The 11,229-nt window shown below is 41.4% G+C and overlaps 1 protein-coding gene across 5 annotated transcripts in view; it reads left to right on the top strand.

The window, feature by feature from the left end:
- Positions 1 to 226: 226 nt before the first annotated feature.
- Positions 227 to 11,229, top strand: part of mctp1b (multiple C2 domains, transmembrane 1b) — a 38,432-nt gene continuing 27,429 nt past the window's right edge. For 4 of the 5 annotated variants that reach the window (XM_085280618.1, XM_085280617.1, XM_085280616.1 and 1 more), the window contains exon 1: positions 227 to 880. In XM_085280618.1, coding sequence (XP_085136744.1) covers positions 386 to 880 — 495 coding nt within the window. In that variant the 5' untranslated portion in view covers positions 227 to 385. Of the gene's footprint in view, positions 881 to 6,664; positions 7,027 to 11,229 lie in introns of those variants that run through there. The other variant, XM_085280619.1, reaches the window with a different exon arrangement.

The raw sequence follows: 11,229 nt of genomic DNA, 5'->3' as shown, positions 1-11,229 counted from the left end.
AGGGTTACGTGTGAGAATATTGTAGCTCATCTCTTTGTTGATGAGGTCTAAACATTTATTCTTCATATACAGTTATATACTTTGTCAATGAAAGACTGGTGTGCAGTTAAACTTTCGTACTACAAATTATCTAAAGTTTAATGGTAAACTGATCTTATTGGTAGACTGTTTGATGGTGCAGGGTAAGGGGCACTACGTCATTAGTTTCAGGTCTTCAGATGAGCTACGCACAGCCCTGTTGGCTGGAGGAAGTATTTCCGTGCTTTTGGGTACAGGTTTCGGCGCGTTTGCAGCCGTCTGATGCGGCGAAATAGTACAAACGGGGTATTTCAGTGGTCCTGTCCACCGATGTGACAGCCTGCCGGAGCTCCGAGTAGAGGCGGGAATGGAGCGGAGCGAGGCGGACGAGAATGAGAGCAGTTCATCCCAACAAAACACGATGTGGAAACAGCTTCAAGCCAAAGCCAAGCCGCTGCTCAGCCCCAAGCTGGGCGCCAGAGAGCCAGAAGACAAGAAGGAGCGAGGCATGTGGATGTTCAAGAAGATGAAGCGGAAGGAAAATGTCGTCCTGGACCGGGTAATCTCCTCCTCGCAGCCCGACCTGCTCTTCTCCTCTCCGGATGATGTGGACATTAAGGAGGCACAGCTCTGCGGCAAAGCAGTCGGCCGGGACAAGCTGCAGTTTTCGATCAAGCACAAGTCCACCAGCCCAAACAAACCCACGGTGTCTCAGCTGGTGCAGTCCCACCACAAGAGCTCCTCTCTGGGGTCTGCGTGCCTGGAGAGGCTGGCCGAGCCTCCGGACGGCGATGGCGGGGGCGACGCAGCAACAGCTGCCGCAGCGGAGAAGACACATCTGGAGAGCAGTGAGGATCAGCTGGTGAGCTCCTGCCTCGATGATTTGGGTTTTCAAATGAATATATGTCTGAGAGAGCCAGTTCTGTAACTATTGGATTAGCCCTCATTCATACTGGCAGGTTAACTATCACAAGTTTTGAGTGTGTGAGCGGAAACAAGCAAGTACATGACAAGATTTGTAACGCGATAAGTGTCAAATGGCATATGCGTCAAAATCTGATAGGTTAACAGATAATGACAAAATAAAAAACTGTTCCGTGATCTCCATTTTACATCACATTACTGTGTTTTAAGTAGTTAAGAGTAGTCATTGTATAAAGTATTTAATTATTGTGTGGTATTCTTATCAGAGAGAGCCCTACCCAGCCAACGTGTGTATATGGGCCCCACCTGGTTTTTGCTTGGGCTGGATGGGTACCATGTGGGCATGGGCTCAAACTGGGCTTTTTGTATGGGGCCTACTTGGGTTTTTCACATTAAACCCATATGGGCAATCCCAAGTGGGCACTTTTAGTAGGTCCTAGCTGGGTCAAACATGGGAAACACTTAACTTGGTCCAAAATGGGAAACACACGTAGGACCCACTTGGGTTTTCCACCTGGGATAGACATGGGCAAACACAGTAATTTAAGGATAGGCTGTTGTTGTGTGCCCCAGGTTGGGCAAAGTGAGGTAATCAATATATTTTTTAGCACTGATGACACAGGTGGGGCCCACCTAATCAAACTATATGGTTGTGGATGTGGATGGTTATAACCATCAGAGTACGAAGAAGCACCAAGCAATCACAGGGTACAAGAACTCCCCTTTAACAGGAAGAGATCTCAGGAGATTTAGTTGGTTGAGGGTGAGGGAAAAGACAGGAACAAAGATGAGTGTAGCAATCAATGTTGGTCAAGTTACTTGAAAAAAGTAATCAGTAACTAATTACTGATTACTTCCCCCAAAAGCAATCCCTGTCATGAACCGAAGTTCCGAGCGCAGGCAGGACCCAGTAGCAGAACACACACACTAGGGTAGGAGCGAATAAAGAAAGTAATTTTTATTGCAACTAAAGGTGTCCCGTGAGGGTAGCCTGAAAAACAACGTATGGAACCAGAAGAAACCGAGGGACCGCGCAGGGAACGCCGAGAGCGGGGCTGTGAGAGGCTGTAAAACAAAAAGAGAGACAGATTACTGGGGTGCGGAAAAAAGGCAGCATACGAGGGAAGGTGGAGTGTGCGTCTCACGGTGATAGCCGGGCCGAGTGAACCAGAGGGGGGTGGAGCTCCAAAAGGGGTCGAGACGGCGAAGCTGATGGTGAACCAAATCTCAGGCGGACAGGTGGACAGGCAGGTGTCTCGTAAACAAAAACACGCCGAGTTGTGATCGCTGAGAGGCGACTACGGACTGGCGTGGAGCAGCAGGTAGGGCAGGATTAAATAGTCCACCTGATGATCGCCTGGGATGGGATGCAGGTGTGGGGTTAGCAGCCACGCTCGTGGGCGTGGACATCCCAGCAGCACCCCGGACGCCGGGCCGCGGACCATGACAATCCCGTTACTTTACTGATTACTTATTGTCAAAAGTAATTAATTACTTAGATTTACAACCTGAATAGGTGATAAAGCGATAGATCTTTCAGCCCAATTCTACTTTTTCTGCATAATCCATCATACAAAATGTAATCAAATGGAAAAGTCTCTTTTTAAAACTTGTTTTATTAGTTTTAATCTTTTAAAAAAATTAATTATATGCAACATTCTCTGACTGGGAGAAATTTGTTTAACATTTAAACCTATTTTCTGCACATTCCAGCACATAAAATAAAATATTTTTTTGTGTTTACACTCACTCTTTAAAATAGATGCAAGTAAAACACAGCAGAAAATAAATAAAATCAAAGACTCAGCGGTCCTGTTGCTCTATTTTCACCTGTAAAGCAGGAGTGGGGTAGGCGGAGGTTTGCCCTGGTGCAGGTGTGCCGCAGCCGCTTCGCTGACTGACATTGGAGGTATATAAAATGCAGCATGGGCTACTGATGCATAAATAACTTTAAAAAAAAAAAGACTCATGATGCAACATTTAGTTAGAATAAAGTGGGACCTCCTTTGTGCTTTTATTAAATAGTTAGACCTGTAAATATACATTGTCCACAGACAGTTAAATAGAATAGAATTAGCTTATATTAGTCTCCGCTTGTGGAAGTTAGCATTATTCGTCTTCTGTTGTGCATTTTTGTTGTGCAGATTTAAAAAATAAAATTATTTACATTGTAATAAATAAGTTAAAATATTTGAAAATAATATTAAATAATAGCCATAACCCATAAACTGTGATAATACTCCCAATAAGGGGCTCTGTTTTCATGTAGACTTCTTGTATTTTGAAGGCCTATGAGAGAAATAGATTTCTAGGTCACTTGACAAATACCCACCCATCAGCACACCATAAGTGAGTGGCATCACTTTAGACTGAATTTACAAAAGTAATATCACATCTCTCATTTAGATCTCTCTCAAATCCTTGCTGGGATCCAGACAACTTTGGCTTCTCTGGGAAAATGATCCCTGTCTTCCCTCCTCTATGAGCTCTATAAACACACGGAAATGATGTTGAGTTTCATTTTGGTCCCTAATAAAGTGAAAAATATAAATTAAGCAGAACATCTTTAGGACTGACCTGCTTCTCATATTTCTGTCACCTTTTTGCTTCTCATACCTGATTTCAAAAACCAAGATGGCAAATCAGTCAGCTAATTGGAGATAAAGTATCTGAAATTCAGGAGCGGGGCCACGCCTCCAAACACGCTCCTTCCGGTTCTCATCTGTATATGTTCCCCCAGTTCTACAAGCTGTTTGTTCTCGTTTACGTGCCCCACCGTCCCTCCCTCCCCGTTTTACTTCTTTAACTTCTTCACTTCTCTAGCCGGACAGGGCCCACCCAGTCCCCTTTGAGGCCTTCCCTAAACCGCAGCTCAATTCATGTCCAAGTCATTCACCTTTATCTACTAAAACGCTATCAAACCTCAAATGAGGACGTGGGCCTAGCAAGTGAAATGCTTTAAATTGGGACGTCACTGTGGTCACATCACACTTTTAAATGAACTGACACTATCACACTAACATCTGCTAAGAACGCTGCTGTTATTTTTGAGAAAACATTTCATTTTGAATTTCACATTTCAAAGCTCACCCAGTTTGTTTCTTTCATGTCAGAAGCATTGCAAAATTTCTGTCTATAATTGTTCTGGTAATGTGTGTCTGCTGTAATGAATATAAGGGCATGTGTTTGACTCTGTGTTTTTATGTTTGAATGTGTGATTCAACAGTGAAGCACTTTGTAACTGTGTATTTTTAAAAAGTGCTATACAAATAATATTATTGCTATTGTTGTATGTGATGACTTGGGAGTGAGAATGGATTGGCTAGAGAGAGGTGCGCCTGGCGGCCTGGTAGCTAGTCAATAGTAACATGTCTAAGTGGACTAAATCAGTAACTCAATGAACCCCAATAAACACATTTGTGTGTCCTCCAAAGTCACACACAAATCATTTTAACATTTGTAAATCTTAGTTTACCATTTGGATCATATTACCCTGCCTACTGTGGTCTGTGTGGTTCCTTGTGCAAGATAGACTCCAAAGTCTCATTTACTTATCCATGCATGTTGAAATTAATATAGTCATTGCAGATAAGAAAAGATTATTGGTAAATCAGATGCTAATGGTTTTCCTTCCCTTTATATATACACTGTTCCACGGACAGATGCTCATTGGTCAAAGGTCAGAGCATGCACAGTTAATCCTTGTGAGCCAAAAGCTCAGGTTTCAAACTGTATTTTTTCTAATCTCATGATTAGTGGATGAATATCACACACACAAGCTCTACCACCTTCTGTTTGCAAGGGGGAGAAATTTTTCTCACGAGAAAGGTGTTCTTAAAGGGCAAGGAGCTAAAACAGGAGGGTTCCTTACTAGGAACTCAGAAATTCTTACTTCAAATGAAACTCACTATTAGTACAAGATTAATAATTAATAAAGCGCTGGATGGACCGAATCAAGGATGATATGAAGGCTGTGAATGTTACACCAGAAGACGCCCTCGATAGGAAGAAGTGGAGGAAGGCATGCAAGATAGCGGACCCTGCGTCGGGTGATATAAACCGCTAGGAAGAAGAAGAAGAGTACAAGATTAATAATTGCTTATTTTAAAATCTGAATTATGCAAATCTCCATTACTACAGTGCAAGAATTAAAAAAAGGGGGCTTGGTTAGATTTTGTGGAGCTGTGTGGGTGTATGTGTGTGTGGTGCTGCTCTCTCGAGGACCCTGCTGCCACTCCTTTTCTCCACCTGGGGTCACTCAACAAAAAGCCCTCCGACATTATAAAGGCGAGATGAGGTCCACGTGCGAGGGTTGTTGCTGGGTGTCTGTCCTGCTCCGTTCACACAGAGTTTTGTTTTTGGAGCACTGTGGATTCCTTTTGTGGATACATGTGAATAGTGTGATCCTGTGGGCAACAGAAGTGCCACTTACTGAGTTTGAGCTGTTTGAGCAACAACACTTGCATTAAGGTGCTTTATGTTGTTGTAAGGTACAAAGAGCAGCCGACTAAGGGAAACCAATCCCCTCAGTAAATGTACCAGCTTCTCAGAACAAGACTAGCTTATGTTGACTCTCCTGTGTGTGCAAGTCAACTGAAGCATGAGAGGACAAGAGTGAAACCGGACTGGCTCTCTATCAGCTAATGTGATACTCATTCTTGTCACACTGTTAGCAGAGGGACTTCAGGGTATTTGTTCAGTTGCTACTGTGCTACGATATATGTATCATTTATATCTGCCCTGGCTCAAGCTAAAAAAAGATCATAATGTCACTTTAGATTAAGGTTGGTCGATTTGATTAAAGGGTGAATACTGCAGGATATCTCTCTCACTGAGGAATTGTTTCTAGTTGAAAACCTTTCATTAATAACAAGTATGATTAGCACTGAATCATACTTTATTAATCTTATCTGTTATTAACCTCTGTCTCTGTTCCACAGCATGTTTTTTTTTCCTGTCTTCCTTCTCTCACTCCAGCTGGTTGTGGCAGATGGCCCCGCCCCTCCGAGAGCCTGGTTCTGTCAGAGGTTTCTTCCTGTTAAAAGGGAGTTTTTCCTTCCTACTGTTGCCAAAGTGCTTGCTCATAGGGGGTCATATGATTGTTGGGTTTCTCTCTGTATGTTTTATTGTAGGGTAATCTTACAATATAAAGCGTCTTAAGGCGACTGTTGTTGTGATTTCACGCTGTATAAATAAAATTGAATTGAATTAAATAAGACATAACAGCATCTGTTAACAGAGTTCATAAATGTAGGATATATTTAACCTGTTGCAGCTGTGTGTTTGCAGGCTACAGACTGGTATTTTGTCAGTATTCGGTTCAAAGTATTCAACGTGCATGTTTTTACATGAGCATGTCTCCACCATGATTTCAGGGTAAATGCTGGTGCTTTCACTAAAGTTTTAAGGCTTAATTTTTGGCCTTGTCTTTTTAAATCCAGCACTATTGGAATTGACATTCAATATTATTACCAGCCTATTTGTGTAGTTTTATCTCTGAATAATGTTTGAGTGCTTGGCTGTGAGACTTTTTAGTCTTACGTATATTAGTTTAGAGCTGTGCTTTGTGGCCTTAATTTGGTCTGTGACCTTAAGACACCTCTTGTGGTGTTTTCCCTTAGTGTACCTCTTAGTACAGCCATCAGTCAGGCTTATCCACCAGGGAAGGATTACAGGCAAGCCAACCAGGATGATTCTTCACCTTGCTCCCTCCCACTCATGCACTGCTGCTTCTTTCATTCAGCCTCCTCACCTCCTCTACTGCACCTGCTCCTTTTCAGCTGCCACACTTTTCATGGGAGAAACATTTTTGGTTTTTGAAGTTTGTGCATCTGCCAGGGTAGAATTGCTTCAGAAGTATCCTCAGAGTCCCGGCCTTTGGAGCTTCTCTGTCAGAGTTGCCCTCCCCTCACTCCACCTTTTACCTCCTTGCCTGTATAATCTTCCCGTGACTGCTCGACCCTGGATCGCTTTCTTTGTGAGGCCTCAGTGGCAGAATCCCGTCTAGCGATCCTGGGGTTACTCCGCTGTGCCTCTAGGGATGACTTTTTCCCCCTCATCTCCTCATGTGGACGGCTGCTGTCGGTGAGCTGTTTGAATATGTGCTTCAGTATGTGCGCCATTGTGGATTCTAGTGATGGGATTTCCGGCTCTTTTTAGAGATCCGGCTCTTTCGGTTCGGCTCACTAAAAAGAGCCGGCTCTTTCGGCTCCGAACCGGCTCTTCGGGTTGTTTTTTTGCTTTAATTAATTTATTATTAACAATAATATAAAATTATGCACAAAAGGAATTACTAACGTAAAAAAAAAGTTGGTTTTATTTATATATGTGCGGTGGCCCCTAGAGACAAAACACGTACAAACTCCAAAACACATTTCTAGCATGAACTGAACTTCCAAAGCAGAGCTACTAGATCACTTAAATTACACAATTGAAAGCATGTGTGTATTGTTTGTATATTTATACACAGGCACTCATATATATTCAAATAATTTAAAAAAAAGTTCATTTACCTGTTACTACCACACACCAAATCCGGTCGTTGGTACTTGCTGGCTTGTGTAGCCACTAGGTAACAAAAGCTCAACACTGCGCCCAGCATCCTGGAGCACTTCTGTTGTCTTTTGTACGTGTTTTGAGTTTTTATGTGCTTCAGAGTTCGTACGTGATTTGAAGTTTGTATGTGCTTTGTCTGTAGGGGCCACCGTAAATATACTTTTATTTATTCACTCCACATAAAATTTAATAAATAAATCATATAATACAAAAATCAACTATTCACATTTCAACTTTTAACTATTTAATTTTTCAGCTTTTTCCTTTTACAAATTTAAAGTGAAACAACACAAAACACTGCAAACCACAACACAATTAAACATAAATTAAAATATGAAAACAAAAAGAAGATGCACATTCTCTGTCAAATGGGCCTGCATGAATAAACTTTCAGAATCCTTTATCATCCGCAACTAAAAATAGTTGTGGATGATTACTATACCTTTCTAATGTGACGTTGTTGTCCCTGGCTCTCTCTCTCTCCCTCTGGCTCTGTTCCTGTGCTACTGAGTGTAACTACCGCCCCTCCCCCCTCTGCCCAGCGTAAAGCACAAGGCTCCGTGCAGAGTGAAGCGGAAAAAAGTGCGAGAGAGAGGCTGAGAGAAAGAAAGCAAAAACCCACGTGACGACTCGCGATAAGGAGTCGGGTCGTTCACATCAAAGACCCGGCTCTAAGAGCCATTTCGTTCACGAACGACCCATCACTAGTGGATTCCAGCATTAATACCATCACTTGTTTTTATCCACCTTTCTTTCAGCTCTGTGATTGTGTTTTTTTCTGTGTTTTTGTGGGAATATTAATATTAGTAATAATTCTGACTAGCATTCATTATGTCAATTATTGACTATTTGGGGCAATTGACTTTGAAAAATGAAACAAATAAGGAGAAAGAAACTGGTTCTGAATAATATGATGAGATGAGCTGTGACTCAGGCAGAGACCCAGGCAGTTAGTATTAAGTAATTGTTGGAGAAGCTCGATAGGAACGATACCAGCCACCTGACCAGTGTTACAGACCACTCACCTAAAGAGAGCTCCCTGACAGCTGCAGTCGCTTAAAGCAGACATGAAGGGACTAGAAATACAACCAAACATTTGTCCTGGTCTCATACTCCCCAGATCCCAGTCAGGGCCAAGGATAAACACTGAGGCAACACAGGACAATCCCAGAAGTCCGGCGTCTATGCCCTGGTGTGAGAGATGCTTGATGATGGTTTTAATCTTGTGGGTAACTGGTTTACGCTCCACTAGATATGTCATTTCTCAAAAACAGGAGATAGTAATAATAGTAAGAATTCTGGCTAGCATTCTTAAACTTGAGATTAGCTGCACATTTTCTTGCGTTTAGATTTGCTTGACTGTGTTCCTGGGCATTCAGGTTATTGCAGCATTTATACTGCTGCAAATAGCACAACATTTGGTGGTTCTGCTACCCAGGAAGCAGCCTCATAATTCACAAATCTGCTGTGTGTGTTAGGGGTTACTGAGTGTACGTGAGAAACTGCGTTTGTATGCATTTCTGTGCACACACTCACAGGTGCAACCATTTACTTGGTCACTTTAACCACACAGCGTTGACAACCACGCGATGATGTTAGAGCTCACATATTGAACGCGGCTATAACTTTACTGAATATGAAAGAGTACAACTCACACATTTTCACACGTTTCCTCAGTCCAGCTACTTTGTAGGCGCCGTGAAAAAAAAGTGTAAAGTGAACTCCTTTAGCTCATCTGTGTTCTCTTTGTTGAATCGGGTTTGTTCTCAGCCTTTTAGTTACTGTATTGATCACACAGTCTGTATAAGCAGGGATATTTATGTTATCGGGGACATTAGGTTAAGCCAACATGTTATGGAGGGCTCTGCCTTGAGTTTTCTGTTGTTTTATTGGATTCATTTTCAGCTTCATGTGACGGTACCTGTAAGCACCATTTAAAAGGTGTCCTATAAACTTACAGTACACACAAAGATTAGATTATTAGCAGTGCCGGGGCATTACAAAGAAGTGTTATACTGTAATTCCATTATATTTTTCTGTAACTCTATGATGTGAAACGTTATTATTAGTAAAAAAAATTCATTAATCACATTACAGTTATTAAACAGTTGAACAGTAATAAGTTGTTCAATTATTTATATAATCCGCAGAGAGAGAAAAAAAATTAAATTAGCCTTTTGACAAACAAAACTGCGCAACAATGAAACTGTTATGGGGAAACAAAATTAGGAGGGCACCCTAGGGTAGACCCAGAACTTATTGGCTTTAACCCTATAACGCCCTTCGTTTCATATTTGATACATGAGTTTCAGAGACCTCTATCTCCTCAACATGATCAATACTTGTCATCATTTCAAAATGTTATGGACAAAACTCTTTCTTTTTTTAATCTAAAATTACCATTGTTGCTAACAAAAACTTGCCAAAAACCAATCCATCCATCCATCCATCCATTCGCTTCCGCTTATCCTTTTCAGGGTCGCCGGGGGTGCTGGAGCCTAGACCAGCTGTCATAGGGCGAGAGGCGGGGTACACCCTGGACAGGTCCCCAGTCTGTCGCAGGGCTAACAAACAGAGACAGACAACCATTCGCGTTCACATTCACTCCTATGGGCAATTTAGACTAATCAATTAACCTATCCCCACAAACTGCATGTCTTTGGACACTATGATCGGACATGTCTTTGCCGATCATACACAACATGATATAGCAAAAAAAAATGTGGATTTTGTTTTAAGGGTTAATAAACATCTTAGCTCCAAAATAAATCCGAATTTTCTGGCTATTTTTTGATGGGTTGAGTTTTAAAGGGTTAAAATGACCTGGGGGCCTCCAGGGAGAAATTGGAAAATGTTGCTGTATTTTCCCATTTTCTTCGCATAAGTGCAAGAAGGTGAATGGGTGCATTGACGACGCCTCACAGGTTTATTAGTAGGACGATATTGCTGATCATAGCTGTTTGCCCGACAGACTGTATTAACATTCATAACAGTTGATAAATAAAAATGAAAAAGTAAAGAAACAATGTTAAAGAGTGTTTCTTTGACGTTGCATAGTTTGTCCACCAAAGGGCACTCTGCACTTTCCCTGTTGCCAATATGTTTGTAATGCTACAAACACAACAACCAGCTGAGCACAATTGGGTAAACAGAGCGTAAACAAGGACATAACTGCACACATCAAATGGTAGGGAACTTTGTTTATGGTTTTTGTGTCTGAAAGAAAAAAATTTAGATTTTTAAATGATCAGATATTTGTATTAATGTCAAAATATTGCCTATAGTGGTTGGGTTCTATATGGCAGTCGTTACCATATAACTTTACTGATGACAATCCAGAGTTTTGTCAAACAAACCTTCTTTTTTACACATTACAGATCAAACTCTTGTCTGCTTGACAATCAGTAACTGAAAGACTTTCAGATTCATTCAGAGTGAAAATGATGACGGATGTGGTCAGAACCAAAGTGTTATTAAGAACAAAGACAAGCAGTGCTGTTATTGTTATCTATGCGATGTTAATTCATTCTAATAGAAATATTACACGAGGTTCCTCCTAAGGTAGTTAGTTTAAATTTGGGGTGAAATCTCCTAAAACCAAGAAGTAACCATTCTACTACTTTCAGTTAAAGTGAGTATACTCATGTCATCAGAGATGCATTACTACAGACCTTCATACTTGATTATAAAATTAAAATTAATTAGTGAGCTTATAAGTGTATAACAGTAGTG

Source organism: Mchenga conophoros, linkage group LG7, assembly GCF_057382185.1.
Source record: "Mchenga conophoros isolate Kocher_MC1m ecotype Shallow Benthic linkage group LG7, M_conophoros_male_GT1.1, whole genome shotgun sequence".
NCBI lineage: Eukaryota > Metazoa > Chordata > Actinopteri > Cichliformes > Cichlidae > Mchenga > Mchenga conophoros.
The sequence above is the reverse complement of the archived record's forward strand: the minus strand, read 5'-3'. Positions and strand labels throughout refer to the sequence as shown.